The sequence below is a fragment of the Bufo gargarizans genome, chromosome 1, assembly GCF_014858855.1.
Source record: "Bufo gargarizans isolate SCDJY-AF-19 chromosome 1, ASM1485885v1, whole genome shotgun sequence".
NCBI classification, from domain to species: Eukaryota; Metazoa; Chordata; class Amphibia; order Anura; family Bufonidae; genus Bufo; species Bufo gargarizans.
Window position 1 is genome coordinate 478,085,035 of NC_058080.1, and position 20,631 is coordinate 478,105,665.

At 44.0% G+C, this 20,631-nt stretch overlaps 1 protein-coding gene across 1 annotated transcript in view; it reads right to left on the reverse strand.

Annotated features, from left to right (window-relative positions):
• The window catches only part of DAPK1 (death associated protein kinase 1), a 155,077-nt gene extending 136,140 nt beyond the window's left edge, over positions 1 to 18,937 (reverse strand). Inside the window, exons 1-2 of the mRNA XM_044273564.1 lie at positions 18,781 to 18,937; positions 12,699 to 12,850 (exon numbers count right to left, since the gene is read on the reverse strand). Coding sequence (XP_044129499.1) covers positions 12,699 to 12,760 — 62 coding nt within the window. The 5' untranslated portion in view covers positions 12,761 to 12,850; positions 18,781 to 18,937. The remainder of the gene's footprint in view (positions 1 to 12,698; positions 12,851 to 18,780) is intronic.
• Between the last annotated feature and the right edge of the window lie 1,694 nt (positions 18,938 to 20,631).

Sequence of the window (20,631 nt, forward strand, 5' to 3'; positions counted from 1 at the left end):
TGGAGACTGCATATCAAGTGCTGCTGCTCATTAGCCAGACCCCTCCTCTCAGTACTTCAGGTCTCCCCATGAACTCCATTCATACTAAGATTCAGCAGAAGATCTTATCAGCTGTATTCAGGATAATAATTCCTGACAAGAAGGAGAGGAGGACGAGGCAGCTCTTTACCTCATTGTTGTGAAGTAACTTGTCCTGTGATCAGGTTTTGTGTGTGCCAATAGGACAGCGGCCATTTTATTTCCCCTGATAAATCCTTACCAGATAAAATGAGCCACTATAACTAAGGTACTTGGGAATATACTTTTAATTAAGTAATATTTAATGATTTTCAGTAATTTCAGATTCTTAATTCCTGGGGAACCCCTTTAATGAATTTCATAGCTCACATGTGCTATTAGATAATAATAACAATAACAGAAGAGCTAATGAACAGCAAGGGTCCTAAATTCTGTTATTGCACAGGGGCGCTCTGCTGTCTCTGCCAGGGATTGCTGTATGCATTACCACTAAACTGTTCTAAGTAAAATTAAATATGTCATTCACTGCTAAACCAACTGCAATGTAAACAAACAAAAAAACATTACATTAAAATTAAACCTCCAGCCATGGCACAAGTCTACACTTTACAATAAGAAATGGCGCAGCTCATGTAATAATTGCATATGAGATTCCCTGTGTACGGTACGTGCCGGCAGCGAGATGTGACAACAGAACTGCAGAAGGATATTTCTACTGGCTTACTTAATTTTACTCAAAGAACAACATTTTAACTTGGAACGGAAAGTTCTGCAGATATCAGAATGTGATTGCAACTGAAGGCTTCTGTGGAATAATTATACTCTAGGGAGAGCGGTTATTAGCGGCTCCTGCCCTAAAAGATTACCAGGCAGCTCCTTTTTGGGAACTGCCGGAGAAGAACGGAGATTCACTGCTGTATCCTTATCTACATTTATGTATGAGATTCAAAGGGAATATGTCACAACCTCCAACCAGACAGTACAAAGACAAGTCCTAGAAAAGTATTTGCATCCACTACAAAGCTAGATGACAATCAACATGGCTACCATTACAGTGTGCAGTGTTATTTTTAAGTCTCTGATGTACATATGAACATAGCCAAAGGCTCTCACAAATTGTAAGCAGAAGACCATAATCCAGTGATATTACCTCTGTGGTCAATGTGGAGATCTCATCTCCCCTGTTTGGTCTGACTTTCCTCCAGGAAGTTGAATTTGATCCCATAAAATCAGAAAACATTAGGTGTTGTCTACTGTAAGAACCCCCTGAGTGCTTTAAGGTTCTTCTGACGTGACCATTTTAGGAAATGCTTGCATTCCCCATGAAATGACAATTCTGGAGCTTCTGTGCAGTGCACAGATCCAGCCTCTCTACCGTGGTGATGCCTGCACGCAGCGTTTTTCTGTCCAGCGCTGTTTGACATAAGGCGTCATCAATGATGCTCATAGAAAACTAGGAGATCAGTTCTGGCTTCAGTTGCCCTCTGGCGTTTTCTACGTCACGTCGGAGGGGAGCTGAAGAGGATCAGCAGACATATGTAGAGATGGCCTTAGAACACTCTGTTGTGCCGGTCCTCCTCATTTCCAGAAATGGATGCATATATTGACAACTAGAAGTGACCAGGGGGTTGAGGGTGTGCCCTACACACAACGACACTGTACAATCAGTGCTTCCAGTGTAGGCTCATGCCCTTTGACAAGATGAATGGTAACACCCAGTTGTCTATCCAAACATTTCTTGGAAGAACGACAGAGGAATTTTAGTAATAGAAGATGCTCCAGGATTACTACTTCATGAGGAATGCAAGTAATTACTAATCAGGATTGCCAATAGATTGTCTATAACTCTGAACACACGACACTTCATCAGGAACGCCGCTACACTGCTTCAAACTTTGCCCTGTACAGCATACTTCACCCATAACTATTTTCATACCTGAGGCATTGTGCATCCGTATGTCTTCCGTATCCGCTCCGTTACCATCTATTGAAAATGTTATGCCCAGCCCAATTTTTTTATGTACTTACTGTTTAACAGGGTGGATTTGATTTAAATCAAACTGATTTAAATCACGATTTAAATCACTAGTCAGTAAGGCTTGATTTAATACAAAGTTTTCTACATAAAGACTAATTCTTGCTGGTATAACTTATAATATGCAAGTAGATGAAGATTTTTAGAACAACAACTTTTCATATTAGTTTGATAAGGATGATTCTGCATTAATAGGTTTGTAGAAGTTAGGATTAAGGTATTTTTCTCAACTTTATTCATGTTATAACATTTTTGCTGTGAAGAGGCATGTGATCTCTGCTGAGTCAAAATCTGTTTTGAGAACTGCAAAAGTAACCAAGCATCTGTGATAATATCTTGTAGGCAGAGAAACTGCCCAATAATCTTACAAAAAACTCTGAAAGAGCATGTCATTGTGAATGGATTAATGGAATTTATTTATCAAAAAAATTAAACATATACAGCCTTATTCTACATAATTAAAAAGCTAATCTCTATTTCATGATGGAATAACCTTTGGATGGTAATATATTTTCCTCAAAAAGCATTTTATATAAAAAAAATCCGATTTAAATAAAAAAAAAGATTTTTTTTAATAATCATTGATTTTTATCCACCCTTTCTGATCTGCAAAAAACGGATCACAAACGGAAACCAAATGGAAAAACGGAACAGCAAATGGAAACCAAACTGAAGCGGAAACACTACTGAAACAAAAAAAAACAAAAACTGAAAAACAGATCCGTTTAAAACGGACCACAAAATACAGAAAAAGCCATACGGTCATGTGCAAGAGGCCTTAAAGGGTCTTTCTGGACTCCTGATATTGATGATCCATGCTCAGCATAGGTCAGCAATATCTTATCAAGTGGGGGTCCGACAAAGCACAGCTCCATTCAAAGTGGCTCCATCGAATTGGAAGCTCTTTTCAAGCTACCTAATATATTCCCTATAGACAGTGTTTTCACAGTAATTTTCTGTCATGACAAAAAAAGCCAAGGTCTAGCCTCAGCCTAAGGCCAGTTTCAGACCAGCGAGTTCACTACGAGAAAAATGGTCCTTGTTGGAGCGCAATTTCCCATCCTGAACTCTATTCCTGTAACAGGAGTAACATTCATGATTTCTAATGCTGCGTCTCTGCCCGACCTCCACTCTAACTGCACTGATGTCATTATGTCAGAACAATTCATTACAGCTGATGTCAGACAGAGACACACAGCATTATAAATCATTATGCTGTGAGGTACTGCTACAAGAGCAGAGTTCAGGACGGGAAATCACGCTCCCACATGGAGCGCGTTTGTCGCTGTGAACTCGCTCATCTGAAAAAGGCCGAAGGGTGGATTCACATGTGGCAAATTTTCCTCCATGGATTTCTCTATAGCAAAGTCCAGGCAAAATGCATATGAGTGACATGTGGATTTTGATTGAGACTTGTTCAGGCTTCCAACCTTTGCAATGCAAATGTGATTTTCAGTGCAGATTTTCCCGGCTGGTTCACCAGCATATTATGTACATGATGTGTAGACCTGGCCTAAAGAAGATTCACTCAACTGCACGTACAACACCATCATACTGGTAAGAAGCATGATGGATGGCAGTGGTAGATATTATAGACCATCTCTCGAATGACTGCAAGTACATGAATGGTCTGCAGTAAGGATGGACAAATTGATTTGTCTCATCAGCAAGAGTTCTTCACCTTGAGGGGCTGACCCCTCAGTGCAGTTTCTGCTCCCAAAGCTAAATTTGATGCCCGACGCTATTCGGAGCAGAGGTCCAGGGCCCAAATTGGCAATCAACAGGAAGGGATTGCTCCTCCATGTATGGGGGCAGCCCCTCACAGGTGAAGCGCTCCTCCTGAGATGAATTGATTCATATCCATAGTCTGCAAGTAATCTTCTACTTTACATGGGACACTGCACCAGCAGTCATGGATCTCGGCAAAACAGGTATATTTTTCAGGTTTCACACAACTATCAAGAACAATTAGTACTTGTCCAGTACCCGATACCAGTTCTGAAACGAGAGGCGTCACTACAAGAAAAACTATGGGGGTCATTTAACAAGCCATTTGTTGGCAGTTTCTTTTATGCCTGTGTTGCTGCCAGAAGATGTCACACGCCACCTGCTTGTGGTGTGTGAAGAACAATGCCAAGATATGAGGAGCTCATTGCCAAATGCAGCAAGACACCTTAGTCAAAGGGGGTCATTTATCAAAGACCAAGTTTTACGGAGGAATGCGTCTTATTTATGAAGAGTCGCAGGCCTAGTCATAAATTAAGCACATCCTCTGGCAGTCTGTGAGCCTAGACTGAAATGTACTGCCTAGGTGAAGTATAGTCATTTATGTCAGGAAACTGGTAAATGTTAGTAAATTCTCTGGGGAAAAACACCACATACACCTAAGGCTGCTTTCACACTAGCGTTCGGGTTTCCGTTCGTGAGCTCCGTTTGAAGGAGCTCACGAGCGGACCCGAACGCAGCCGTCCAGCCCTGATGCAGTCTGAATGGAGGCGGATCCGCTCAGACTGCATCAGTCTGGCGGCGTTCAGCCTCCGCTCCGCTCGCCTCCGCACGGACAGGCGGACAGCTGAACGCTGCTTGCAGCGTTCGGGTGTCCGCCTGGCCGTGCGGAGGCGTGCGGATCCGTCCAGACTTACAATGTAAGTCAATGGGGACGGATCCGTTTGAAGATGCCACAATGTGGCTCAATCTTCAAGCGGATCCGTCCCCCATTGACTTTACATTGAAAGTCTGGACGGATCCGTCCCAGGCTATTTTCACACTTAGCTTTTTTTAGCTAATATAATGCAGACGGATCCGTTCTGAACGGAGCCTCCGTCTGCATTATTATGGGCGGATCCGTTCAGAACGGATCCGCCCGAACGCTAGTGTGAAAGTAGCCTTAATTAAGGATCTACTCTCAGGCATTCAAAAAGTTGCAAAACAAGGCCGTGCAAATATTTTATGCTAGCTTCTGGCGTAGGGGGATCATAATAAATGACCCCGTCTCTCCTCAAACAGACATTACTGGGAGACTGATACAGCAACCTCAACTGTAATAACGTGCGAGCCGACACCGCCATTCCCTGTCACATTCACAAGTAGTCACGGCAACTTCACCATCAGCAGCAGGTGAACTGAGGAATCCCTAATAGTAAAAAGGGTTCCTTCACTATATGCTGGAACCCCACCAATCAGCTCTCCCGTGTGGGCAAACAGCGCAAGCGTTTCATTTCCCTGCAGCGCCACCACAGGAGACAAAGCATTACACAGTGCCCTTCCAAATCAGCAGGTTGTCTGAATAAGGCTACTTTCACATTAGCGGCAGACTTCTCTCGCAGGCTATTTCGGCGGGTGTTCGTTCTGGCCCTATTCACTAGGACATGTCATAGTTTTATTCCGGCCGCCTCCCGGTATGTTTGCCATGCTGTTTCCGGCAGCATGCGTGCACTAGCAGCAGCATGGATCTGGAAGGCTGTTCACCCGCCAGAACAGCCTGCCACTAATGTGAAAGTAGCCTAAGGCAACTTTCACACTCACGGTTTGGCTTTCCGTGTGTGAGATCCGTTCAGGGCTCTCACAAGCGGTCCAAAACGGATCAGTTTTGCCCTAATGCATTCTGAATGGAAAAGGATCCGCTCAGAATGCCTCCGTTTGCCTCCGATCAGTCTCCATTGCGCTCGAGGCAAACACCAAAATGCTGCTTGTAGCGTTTTGCTGTCCACCTGACGAAGCGGAGCCAAACAGATCCGTCCTGGCACACAATGTAAGTCAATGGGGACAGATCCGTTTTCTATGACACAATCTGGCACAATAGAAAACGGATCCGTGTCCCATTGACTTTCAATGGAATTCATGACGGATCCGTCTTGGCTATGTTACAGATGATACAAACGCATCCGTTCACGACTTATGCATGCATTTGTATTATTGTAACAGATCTGTTTTTGCAGATCCATGACTGATCCGGCCAAACGCGAGTGTGAAAGTAGCCTAAGGCTTCATGCACATAATTGTTTTTTTCATCTGTGTGCTATCCGCAAATTTTTTCTGGAAACCTGTTCCACTGCAATCGAAAGAATCTGTAGATTCCCTTTGGAAAAGCCGATGTGGCCAATCCTCAGGTGGATCTGTTGCACATCCTCTGGACATACACGCTGGCTTTTATGCAATCCCGTGAACATACCCTTAAGGCCTCATGCACACGAACGTTGTCTGTTTCCATGCCTGTTCCGTTTTTTTTTGCGGATAGGATGCAGGACCCATTTGTTTCAATGGGTCCGCAAAATATGTGGACAGCACACCGTGTGCTGTCCGCATCACTATGTCTGTTCCGTAGCCCCGCAAAAAAAAATAGAACATGTCCTATTCTTGTCCGTTTTAGGCATTGTTATAATGGAGCCGCAAAAAAAAAAAAAAAAAAAAACACGGATGGCATCGTTTTTTTGGGGCGGATACTCAATTTGCGGACCACAAAGCACATACGGTCCTGTGCATGTAGCCTAAAGGTGTGTGTAGTACAAGTTTGTGTATGGCACTCTCTTTTGTACAGCCAGTTGGTTGGTTGGACCCAATTACACATGTTCTACAATGAAGAGGGAGAGGCCTCTTCGGCCGTAGTGAATCTGGGGCGCATCATAAGAATACTAATAAGTAAAGCTATAAAAGGGTCTTCCTTTCAGGACAATCCCCTAAATATGAGACATGGCAACCAAGCAGTGACAAGCACTTTTATGTAATTCTTATTACTGAGCAGTAATACATATCAAACTCAGCATTTGCCTATTCATTCATCATTATACAATAACCTATAATTACGAATAACTGTGCTGTAATAAAACAAGTGCAAAGTACATGCAAGTTTATTTCTTATCATTCTCCCAGCAGTCCACCAAGCACTTGCTAACACTTTCTGAAGCAATTTATATGATTACACTATGGAAATAACTATACAAATCATTGGCCAGCGTTAAAGAGGACCGTTCATGGGTCTAGACATTATAAACTAAGTAGCACGTTATGTAAGGCATAAAGTAGGGATCTAATAGCGCTTACTATTTTTCCTGGGCGCCGCTCCGTTCACCCACTGTTAAATTCTCCCGGCTGGGTGTCTCCTTCTCCCTGGCTGTGACGCCCTCTGCTGTGATTGGACAGCGGTACAGACAGGGAGAAGGAGACGCCCATTGAGAAACAGGGCTGTCTCCTCCTCCCGGTACCGATGTTATTTATTAGCATACCAGGTGGGAGAATTTAAAAGGGGCACAGCGGGCGAACGGCGCGGCGCCCAGAAAAAATAGTAAGCGCCATTAGATCCCTGCTTTATGCCCTATATAAAGTGCTACTTATTTTATAAAGTCTGGACCCATGAAAGGTCCTCTAAGTCTGGATAAATCAGCTGTTCTCCAGGAATGCGGCTTCCATCTCAGGAGACAACCCTGTAGGACCATTACTAAGGTGGCCCACTTGTTGGAAAGCGCACTGCAAGTTCTGTTAGAAGAAAATAACTAATAACTATAAGCTTCTCATGGACAAAAGTACAGCTACTGTTGCTCTTCAAGATGGAGTTGGCGTAGTCTCCTACATTGTTTGGAGGGTGTCCGAAAGATGTGAAGTCTTTACAGTGGATGGTCTGGTGAGATTTACTTACTCTTGTGAGACCATCCACTGTAAAGACTTCAGGTCTTTGGACAGCGCATGCGCGGTGCAGGAGGCTAGGCCTACTAAGATATGGTCTCCAACATATCAAGCGACTGGTCCTCTTTAAAGTTTACTTGCATTTTGTCTTTGTAGAGGCATAGCAGCAGGGCCGTACATACAAATCATTGGGCCCCATAGCAAGATTTGAATTGGGCCCCCTAACCTTGCCCACTACCCACAGCTGGTTCATCCCATTACCTGTCCTGGCTCCTCCCCTGTTCAACCCAGGTTTCACTAACAAAAATAAAAAATAAAAACACACAAATTATAGATAAGGCTACTTTTGGCTTTCCTTTTCCGAGATCCGTCATGGGTTCTCACAAGCGGTCCAAAACGGATCAGTTTTGCCCTAATGCATTCTGAATGGAAAAGGATCTGCTCACATGCATCAGTTTACCTCCGTTCAGTCACCATTCCGCTCTGGAGGCGGACACCAAAACGCTGCATAAAGCGTTTTTCTGTCCGCGATGTGATGCGAAGCAACAGGAAATGGATCCATTCCTCATTGACTTTCAATGGTGTTCAAGACGTCATGGCTATAGAAGACATAATACAACTGGATCCGTTCATGATGGATGCATGCAGTTGTGGTGTTATAACGGAAGCGTTTTTGCAGCTCAATGACTCATCCGCAAAAAACGCTAATGTGAAAGTAGCCTAAGATGTATTTGAAATATTCTTAAAAAAAATTATTAACTTACATTTAAGTGGACATTGTTCCTCACGATTCAGAAAGAAAAGACATTTATCATGTAGAGGAAGTTAATACAAGACACTTACTAAATGTATTGTGATTGTGTTCATATTGCTTCCTTTGCTGGCTGGATTCATTTTCACATCACATTATACATTGCTTGTTTTGATGGTTATGACCACCCTGCAATCCAGCAGTAGTGGCTGTGCTTGCACACTATAGGAAAAAGTGCCGGACTATGTGCGGTCCCAGCCTCCAGAGAGGCCGGCTATTTTCCCTATAGTGTGCAAGAACGGCCACTACTTATGAATTACAGGGTGGTCATAACCATGGAAACGAGCACTGTATAATGTGGTGGAAAATGAATCCAGCCAGGAAATGAGAAAGGAGACAATATGGACAATCACAATACATTAGTAAGTGCCTTGTAGTAACTTTCTCTACATGATAAATGTCACTTGCTGAAGTGAGACAACCCCTTTAAAGCAGGGATGTCCAACCTACGACCCTCCAGCTATTGCAAAACTACAACTTCCATCACGTCCATCTTACAGCTATCAGGGCATGCTACCAGTAGTAGTTTTGCAACAGCAAGAAGGTTGCAGATTGGACATCCCTCCAGTGCACCCAAACAAAGTTTAATAAAACCTATTATAAGTGCCTTAAAATTACTTTTGCAAAGAATGTTTCTCTATGAAGTTCAGGTGCTCATATGGCTTTATAATCAGTACTCTTGTACACCGCCGATATGGCAGCAGTGTATTGGAGTACGTATATTATCTACTATATAATAGTACTACATGCTATATCTGGGCATCAGTAGATGCAGGTTAATGTTCTTATATGCCAGCTTCCCAAACACTGGACAGGAACGAGTGCATGGCAGGAGGCAGGCCAGACATTAGTGAATATACTGCTGGCACCCACAAGACCATGGAAGAGAGGGGCAGTGGGGTGCTTCAGTAATTGGTCTCTGTCTAGGGGGCCTGGAAATGAAGAAGATGAGACCTATTGTAAATGAAGAATCCCACCCATTGTTCTGTGACTACTGTAGTGTAGTGAGGGGGGAGGGAAGCCCCCCACAGGCCTGCAGTCACACCACATAGGTCATGTGTAAATTTCATTGCTTACTGGTGAAAATGTTCGATTTCTAAATTATCAAACCCATGTAAAACCAGCTAAAAGGTTTTTTTTTTTCTCAATATAAGGCCTCATGCACACGAACGCTGTTTTGGTCCGCATCTGAGCCGCAGTTTTTGCGGCTCGGATGCGGACCCATTCACTACAATGGGGCCGCAAAAGATGCGGACAGCACTCAGTGCGCTGTCTGCATCCGTTGCTCCGTTCGCGGTCCGCAAAAAAGAATAGGCAGTTATATTAATGCCGTTCCGCATATTGCGTAACGCACACGGACGCCATCTGTGTTTTGCGGATCCGCAAAACACACAACGATAGTGTGCATGTAGCTCAACTTGGAAAGTATTTCCCAAATCTAAAATCTAGGTCACAACCGCACCAAGACCACAGACATACCATCGTTCCCTCTACGGTTTTATTAGACTGGTGTATGCTTGATCACTATTGTTATCTGGGATGGCTGCTAGCTCATCCTTTATAGATATTCATCACGTATTCGGCTTATTTCTGTGCCATGTGTATATTTAATAAGTTCTCAAATCAAGATTTTTTTTAAATAACATTTTTGGTCTAGCACCTTTTTTCCCAGGGCTTTTCAGAGAAGTTTATGGGAAATGAAAAAATGTAAAAAAAAGGGCTAGGAAAAACATTGTTTGTAGGGCGTTATATAATTTTCTATTCATAATAGAATGTAATACATGGCTGCAGTCCTATTTTCACCCCAAAAAACAGTATTGCAGATAAATCCTGATCACCAAGCTGGGCTAGTTTGGATGGTATAATACCAGTGACAACTTTCACGCTAAAATATTGATAGAGTTTCATGACCTCTTGTTTCTCCATATTTAAAATTGCTTTCCTCTATTTTTAAGCTGAATGCGACTCCAGACCATCACTCAAAGTTAAATGTGGGTCACACGTTACAAAATGTTGAAGACCTCTGATTTACAGTAATCACTTTCAAACTGCCCAACGATTAGAAAAAAAAATAAAAATTTTATATATATATATATATATATATATATATATATATATATATATATATATATATATATATATACACATATATACACACACATATATATACACACACACATATATACACACACACACACACATATATATACACACACACACACACATATATACATATATACACACATATATATACATATATACACACATATATATACATATATACACACACACACACATATATATATATACACACACACACACACACACACACGTTATTAAAACCTGTTGTGGATGCCATTTAACGTTCTGTCTGTGCCTATTGAGCTTCAGGATCTGTACTCCCATACAGCACTGTGTATGGGAGTACGGACTACCCTGCTGCTGCACTGTGTGCTGGGGGATTTTATTACTACTGGGGCACTGTAGCTGGGCTTTGTTACTACTTGGGGCACCTTAGGAGGGCTTTATTTCCACTGAAGGCATGGGGGGCTTTATTACTACTGGGGACACTGTAGGGGGCTTTATGACTACTAGAGGCACAGTAGGGGGCTTTATGACTACTGGAGGTACTGTATGAGGGTTTTATTACTACTGGAGGCACAGTAAGTGTTTTATTACTACTGAGGGTATTGCAGAGGGCTTTATTACTACTGGAGGTACTTTATGAGCGTTTTATTACTACTAGGGGTACTGTGGGTGGCATTATTATTAGTGGGCATAATATGAAGGGCACTACTACTAATGGGGCACAGAATTATTACCATGTTTCTTCAGTATAGTAGCGGTAATAGTATTGGGGGCGGGAGCAAAAATAACTGTTGGGGCAGTATTTTTTATTTTATTTTTGAAAAATGAGGAATCTAAGATGTCTGTGTGGCAAACACTGTAGAGACGAAACACGGATGAAAGATGTCACCATGCCTGCTTCCAATGGAGAAGATGAGGAAAGAATGTCTACATAAGGGGAGACTTCACTGGATGTAAAGGGCATGTGGTGAATGTAATGTTCATCTAAATATGTCTTTAGCACTGGGGCTGGGGAGGTATACTGTTTTTACTCTGAGCCCAAGTGAGAAGAGCAGCCCAGGGCCTCCAGTCATGTTCATGAGCCCTTCCAGTAGCAGAACCAATGTTGATAAGTACAAGCACTTACGTGCGTTATTTGATGCAGTTCTGGTTCGGCCGTCTGCTTCGCCAGTAGCAGGATGTTTGTAGTGACTGACAACATGTGGCCACATTTGCTAGATTGATTAATCCCTATATTAAAATCAATATATCCAGCTACAGTCTCAGCTTCTTCTGAGGACTAAATGCATCAGCTCCTTTTGGGAAAATCAGGGGACACATTTGCCTATTCACCCCATTAACATCACATATCCTACCAATATACCTACTCAACAAACCATAATTTATCTGTACAATATAAATATGCAACACAACCTTTATCCCTCTAACCCAGGGATGCCCAACCTGCGGCCCTCCAGCTGTTGCAAAACTGCAACTCCCAGCATGCCTGGATAGCCTACAACAGGGAGGCTCAACCTGCGGCCCTCCAGCTGGTATAAAACTAGAACTCCCACCCTGCCCTTCTGTAGGCTGATCGGGAATGATAGGAGTTGTAGTTTTGCAACAGCTGGAGGGCCGCAGGTTAAGCAGGCCTGGCCTTCAGCTATCAGTCTACTGCAGGGTATTGTGGGAGTTGTCATTTTACAACAGCTGGAGGGCCACAGGTTGGGCATCCCTGCACTAACCAATATAGCTATACAATTGACAGTCCATAGCCAATTCTGTGCAGTAATGTAACCGACAGCCTTTTACCCTTGATGTTGCACCTCTAATAATAATTATTTCCAATCATTGTGAACAGTGCAGAAAAATAAAAGGTCAATCATCTTCAGAAGAAACACTGAGTCACAAGTGTGTAACGGCTGGAACATACTATATAATTTTCTCATGAGCTGCCTGAGTACAGCTTAACCAATTTTAATGGTCTTCCTATTACCAGTGGAAAGTGTAATTATATTTATACGTATTTAGCACAACAGCTGCATAAAAAGAACCGTCAATCAAAATCCACAGCTCTCATCCTGTCCGATTTCTGCTCTTGGGTATTGACAGGCATGCAAGTCTGTAGCCAAACTGGCAGCTCCTTACCTTCCCAGTTCTTCTCCAACATCGTAATAATCCTCCAGGTTTTCTTGTCTGAACACTGTCATGGTGTCTCAATGCTCTGCACAAGCCTGCTGACACCTGGAAGTCATCCCCACGCGGTCAGATAGAGGAGATCAATGGTCCGCTTACATTTCCTGTATGGGAGAAGAAACAGATTATCCATACGCTGTATATACCTGGATAATACAGAACTGCCTTATAAAACACCAGCCTGCTTAGTCAAATCATATTCCCAGGGCAGCCACCCACAACCACAGAACATATAAGATACTCCATTCCGTTTGGAGTGCCATTTTGACCTAGGATGGTCATTGATCCTAGAAATCTGCTATCTGCTCTATTGACCCTATAAGCTTATATTGCTGAGCTGCTAAAAAATGTAAAAAATAAAAATAACCAGCTCCTCAAGTGTAATGAATTGTTCTCTCCAGCAGGCCCTAATGATATCTCATACTGTGGAGCTTAGGCCGTGTGCACACGAACGTTGTTTGTTTCCGTGTCCGTTCCGTTTTTTTTTGTGCGGCTAGGATGCGGACCCCTTTATTTCAACGGGTCCGTAAAAAATGCAGACAGCACACCGTCTGCTGTCCGCATCAGTATGTTCGTTCCGTAGCACCGCAAAAAAAAAGTCCTATTCAGTCTGTTTTAGGCTACTTTCACACTTGCGGCAGTGTGATCCGGCAAGCAGTTCCGTCGTCAGAACTGCCTGCTGGATCTGCCGATCTGGATGTGACTGAAAGCATTTGTGAGACGCATCCGGATCCGTCTCACAAATACATTGCAAGAACGGATCCATCTCTCCGCTTGTCATGCGGACAGACGGATCCGTCTTGTACCTTTGTTCACATTTTTACTGGTCTGCGCATGCGCAGACCGGAAGGACGGATCCGGCATTGCGGTATTTTGAATGCCGGATCCGGCACTAATACATTCCTATGGGAAAAAATGCCAGATCCGGCATTCAGGCAAGTCTTTAGTTTTTTTTTGCCGGAGATAAAACCGTAGCATGCTACTGTATTATCTCCGTCCGGATCAGTCAAAATGACTGAACTGAAGACATCCTCATGCATCCTGAACAGATTGCTCTCCATTCAGAATGCATGGGAATATGCATGATCAGTTCTTTTCCGGTATAGAACCCCTGTGACGATACTCTATGCCGGAAAAGAAAACAGCTAGTGTGAAAGTACCCTTAGGTATTATTACAATGGATGTGCAAAAAACACATACGGTCGTGTGCATGTAGCCCAACTCAGAAAAATGATATAAAAATCCTATAAAACAGAGGATGCGACAGGCAGCAGATGGCAAAATGCTGGCATTGGATATTTTCTTCAGGAAGAACTTGTGCCATCTGATGGTGTTTCTCAGCTAACTAATAGCTGTCAACTAGATATCCCTCATATAGAATCAATATGTTAGTACTGATGACGTATTCAGCAGTCATGTATTGGGAACTAGAAAACCGTGTGTATAGGCCAACAATGCAACGTATTTTCATGTTTTACATGGGCTGAACATGAAGAACCACAACGTTTCACTTCCTTCAACTTGTTTTCTTGCGAGATCTGAGAGAGATCTGGATTACCCCTCACAACTTCCTCCAAAAGCAAGTCAGAATAAGAAGTTACTGGCAGAATGACCTCCTTGGCAGACCATACACAGGTTCAGGGCTTGGGGCACTGGATTACTAACATGGAGGGACATTATCCTAGTTCTAATAATACAATAAGGTAGAGACCTCCAATATGTGAATGGCTGACCGATGCATACAAGATAGGGGCCGACAGTAGATTAGTAGGCCGTCATGGAAAACTGTATAAATCCAGGTGTTCGGGCAAAGAAACTTCTAATGAAAGCTCAAAATAAAAAGGTGGAATCAAAAGGGGGCAATTTATCAAGCCCTGAATTCCAAAAATTCAAAAGGTCGAAAAATAGGGATTTATGACTTTTTAAGGTCACTTGTGAAACATTTTTGCATTTTACACTCTAGTTTTGAAAAGTAGGTGGAAATATGGACATTATATGCTGTTAATGAGTTTCACTCCACATTTACGACACATTTTTAAAACAAAAAATCTCATACTATGTCTCAAAGCTGCTCCAGTAGGGTGTTGGACCAGCTTTTGTACACAAAAGTCTTAGGCCTGGTTCCCATTTGCGGTTGTACAGGCCGGGAACAGCCTGCCGGATCTGTAAATACCGAGCACTACATACCGTCCACTGCACGCAGCAGTTTTCCTCCGTCCACTTCTCGGCATATTTGTTGGCTAGTAGCCGAATCTCTGCCGGTCCCCATTATAGTGAATAGGGCCGGACGGTATATAGTGGTGTATTTACGGATCCGGCAGGCTGTTCCCGGCCAGCACAGCCTGCCAGAACTGTTTACCACAAATGAGAAACAGGCCTTAGTTTTGAGGCCTCGAGTACACAACCGTATTTTTGGTCCTCGTCCGATCTGCATTTTTTCTGGTTCAGACGCAAACCATTTCATTTCTATGGGACCACAAAAATAAAAAAAAGTGGACAGCACACGGATGACATCCATGTGTCCATCCCACAAATTATAGAATATGTTCTATTCTTGTCCTTTTTTCGGACCAGAATAGATGTTTCTACTATTGGGCCAGCGAAAAATGCGGCATGTACTTAGCTGGTATCCATATTTTGCAGATACACAGTTTGTGGATCTCATATGATTGTGTGTGTAAAGATGAGACAAATCAAACAACGTGCAATGTTTGATAAAATTGCCATCAAGTACGCCAACACAGACTCAAGAAAAACGGACTTCGAATGTTCCCCTCATGAAAATTTCCTCTAGTCTGCAACTATCATGGTGTTTCTAGTCAGGGCAATATCCTGGCCGACATTCTTCCTCTAGTCTTGTGAAATTCCACATTATATTGCACTTCTGTACTGGAAATAAGACTTTCTGGATTATCGGGTGCCGGACTAAAGCCATCTCCCTATGGATACTGTGTAAGACCTGTAAAGATGAGTCAAATAAATGGTGATCCTGAATTTGGTGGTAAAAATGGGACTCCCCTCTTGGAGCCAGAATGGAGAGCCACCCCGTAAGAGGGGCTCCCATACTGGCAGACTCGAGCCATCTTTACATGGACACCTGTTCATCTCAATGGCCACCATGTAATACTACGTTTCCCTTCTACTGGCTGCAGCAGTGGACATGCCTGAATAATGGAAAGATCTGCTCCTGTTCTGTGGTTTTGACCCGCACCTGGTTTTGGCTCACAAATCACTGATGGAAATCACCAACCAAACACTGAAGTGTGAACGAGGCCTTATTCACACAGTCAGTGCTGGGTCAGTAATTTCCATTGGTGATTTTGAGCCAAAAACCAGGTGCGGGTCAAAACCACAGAACAGGAGCAGATCTTTCCATTACACTTTACCTTTGTGTAGGCTTCACTTCTGGTTTTGGCTCACAAATCACTGACCAAATACTGAAGTGTGAACAAGGCCTAAGGCATACAAGTATTTAACGTGATGTTTCCTGGTTGATTGATTTTCCAGTTCTATCACAGTGGTTGGATATACTGTATTGGGAGTGCCCTTTTTACTGTGCTCGGGTCTGTGTACTGTATGAGGACAAAATGTCCAGACACACGGGGCCCATGGCAACCAATCAGATTCCACAGTTCATTTTCCAAAGGAGCTGTGAAAAATGAAAGGTGGAATCTGATTGGTTGCTATGGGCAACTAAGCCAGTTCTCCTTTACACCAGTTTTGATAAATCTCAACAGTTTTCCATAACTTTGTGGAGATGTTGGGTGTGTCGTATGTGTCGTGCATCAGTCTTTGATGTATGCTTTGGTTCTCCCTGCGTATTGGAGTTTACATGGGTCATTATAGATTACAAATTCAACATTTCTTACGCTGGAAATGACCAGATCAAGTTTCAGAAACAGATTTCTTTGGAGTGATTTTGTAGGAGGTTTTCTTACATGAATTATCATATTTGTTAGTGTTTTGGAACGCCTGTAGATGATTCTTGGGAAGTTCCTTGTTTATGGGGAAGTTGAGAAGCCAATGTTGTCTCATGATGTTCTTGGTGGTCATCTATTGTTTAAGTAGCAATAAAAATTGTGAGTGAATTGTGCATGTTTTTTTTGTTACATTTTCGATGGCCAACTATTGGGATGGTGTGAGGGATCTGATGTTTTGGTATAACTTTTGGATAGAAAGCTTCTCTTTATGATGACACAAAATGGGGAGATTTATCAAACTGGTGTAAAGTAGAACTGGTTTAGTTGCCCATAGCAACCAATCAAATTCCACCTTTCATTTTCCACAGTGGAATCTTATTGGTTGTTATGGGCAACTAAGCCAGTTCTACTTTACACCAGTTTGATAAATGACCCCCAAATTCTCTCCTGGATGTGGAATTTCTCCATAAAAACTGACTGAGGGAGATGATGTGTAGCAGTCTCTTGGTGTGGAAACTTTGGAATGATACATTTCCACCAGCATCGTCTGTTACAGTAAAAAGTTTAAACTGATTGAGTGAAAACAGAGGGGGCTTTCACTGACGGTAGATAGTACTACTGGGAAGACCTACAAAAACTTCCACCGCTAGACTACTGCTGCGCCACATCCAAGATCTTTATGGGTGCAAGCTCCACTTTGGTGCGGACACAGTGCCAGTCAATTAGCCCTTCCATTTAGTCCTACAGACAATGTAAGAGCCATATCCATTAGCCAACAATCCCAGGTCCCACCGGTCCCCTTTCAGAAGGACCTTCTGCAGAGACCAGTGCCTTCTACTAAGTTCATGCTTTCAACCTGTTCTCGGAACATAATAAGGACATGGTCATGTGCATGAGGCCTAAGGGAGCCCTCTACATTTCATAATATCTCTCTGCAGGAGTAGGAGCAACTGAAGTTAGGGTCTCTGCCCAGACCCCTACCACTAAGGTACTCTCTTACATTTTATTTCAAGCTGAATCTCTCCAACATCATTTTTTCCATGCAGCTTTCCCTTTACTGCCAAATTTCGGGGCCACCATCATTGTCACCAAGCACTTATTAAACAAAACAAAAAAAAAACACTGATTTATTGAGCTTTTCTAGTATCTACCCAGCTTTCCCACAATAATCTCATTTTTTGCCATAACATTTATGTACAGTAACTTTCTCTAAAACCCCTACAACCAGTCACAGCTACAATTATCCCTCATCAACTACATCTGTATGAACATTTCTGTTATCCTGCCTTCCCAGGGACCTCACTGCTTCGCTACCAATTTCACATCAGCCACGTTCCAGTCACACCCAAAAAGTAAAAAGTTATAACCAGTAAGGCCTAGTTCACACCAGTTATTTTGAGCCAAAACCAGTAGTGACGCCTCCACAGAGACCAAGTATAATGGAAAGATCTGCTCTTGTTCTGTGGGGGTTTTTTTTCCCACACCTGGTTTTGGCTCACAATAACTGATGTAAATCACTGACCAAACACTGACGTGTGAACTCAGCCTATGGGAATTTTTTGGTCATAGTTACAAGAATAACTGTATGGAAAAAACTTAGATTCCTGCCTAGCCTCCATACTATATATCACAGGCAGGGAGTATCTAGAAGAGAATCACTGGACCGCGTATGGCCGGCATTGGCTTTGACTCATCAGAATGTACTCTTTGATGCCATCCAATCTGGCATCCCTAGCGGGCTCATTTCTCAGGGGTGATCTCATAATGTCCATACAACCACCTTTATCCAGAGGAGACAGAGCCCATCCCTGGCATACCCCATTCCTATATGGAACTTGACACTATATACAGGGCTGTGTTCACACCTGCAGCTGTCATACAATTCCATTCACACCACATAGCCACCCTCATTCCCCAGCAAGGACAGGACTGGCACCATCAGGCATCTGCAGGGCTCCCCACCACACAGCGGCTGCGGTGCCGCCCCCCACAATAGCCATATCGTGGTGGGGGGCACACCAGGCTTTACAATAAAGCCCATCCTTTTCTATCAGTGCCAGCAGACAGGAGCCTGCCCCTTCTTCCCAATCACCGAGGAAGCAGCTCTGCCTTACCGGACAATCCCCGGGCTCCATCCGCCTGCAGCGCCTCACACCGCGGGACAAAGCTCCGGCACAACATGCGTCTGGCGCAGGGGAGCAATGTCTTCTCCGTGCCGTCTGTCCGGAGCCACCAGCACAGCCACCAGAGCTGGAGGAGGGGGGAGGAGACGGAGGGAGGGGCGGCGGGAGGATGGGGCAGGTGTACTAGCACCGTGTGAGGGAGGGGGAGAGGCCGCCCCTCGTTATCTCCTCCCGGCCATGTAGGATGCAGTCAGAGCGGGACGTACCCGGGGGATATCACATGCCTGGGCAGCGTTGGCGATGGGAATGCCATGCAGTCCTCCCGGCTACTGCCTGGGGCTCTGGAGGACCAAGCAACGTCTTGTCTCTTAACGCCGTGTTCACACATGGAAATAATACCGATGTCTTATCCACATCCAGACCCTACGAAAGGGGTTTCCGCAGCCTTGTACGTGCCATATAGACACTTGGTAATAATGGTCTTTCTATAGCGCCAGCATATTCCGCAGCGCTTTACAATTCATGGGTTCATGTACAAACAGTCATAAATAACATAGCAACAGACAAGTCATAAGAGGAATGAGGGCCCTGATCACAAGAGCTTACAATCTATGAGGAGATTGGGGAGACCCAAAACGTAAAAGTGCTTGTTTTATACAATGGGTAAATAGGGGAGTAGATATAAGGCCAAATTGCGGTTCCCAATGCACTCGCACTATCGGTGCGGCTGCTGCAACGGATCCAGACCCATTCTACTTGAACGGGTCAGTGATCCGTCCGCACTGCAAAACAATAGAACCAGAGACGGAACCCCACAGAAGCACTCCGTAGTGGTTCCGCACCTTCCGGATTACAGACCCATTCAAGTGAATGGGTCCGCATCTGTGATATGGCGCACAAGTGGCGGGGGCCTGTATATTGCAGACGTGCTGCTTGTGGGCCACGGCCGTGTGCATGAGCTGCTACCAGTCTATATCTGTAGGGCTTCAGGGTGCGGTGGAGAGTTTGGTGGAGGATCAGGTTCATTCCTGGTAAAGAATACTAAGAATAAAAGGCTGCATTCACACAATGTCAGAATCCACTAGAAATGGGGCTAAGCCGTAAGCAGGCTGCTGCTGAAGTTTCCTGTGGTGTCCACGTGGAAGTCACGCTGAAAGTGGTCACGTCCATTCTTGGTGTGGTCTGGAAAGTCATACGCAAATACTCTGCGGCCGCGTGAATTTATATTGAGTAAAATGGGGGACGGTTTCAGCACAGAATCCTGGCGGAAGTGCGATGTGTGAACATAGCCTGAGTAGCATGCCACTTCCATGGATTCCACGCGGAAAAGCCATCAGATAATCCCAACCCGGATTAGCCCTATTGAATGGGGCCGATCCTTGTCAGAACGGTGGCACCTCACACTGCACATCCATGCCACAGATGTAATCTGACCCAACCACAAAATGGCTGCAGATGAAGGGGGATGTGACAGGCGCATCAGCCTCCTCCATTGAAGCACAGGAAACTAGCGCATTTACAGTATGTTTCAGTGGAGGCGGCTGATAGACGTGTCTTGTCACGTGCCACTCGGTGGCCATTTTCTGATGGGAGCAGTGTGCCGTTGGGACAGAAGGCTAAGGTTACTTTCACATTAGCGTTAGCAGTGTCCAGCAGGCTGTTCCCCTGCCGGATCTGTACTAACGCTTGCACACTTGTGCCGCTGCTCTGGCCACATTCACTATAATGGGCACGGCCGAAGATCCGGGCGCAGCAAACATGCTGAGTGACGGCCGGACAAAAAACGCAGCATGAACTCCCGTGGGAAACCAGCCTTCAATTTCTAAATCTGTCCTCTGATAC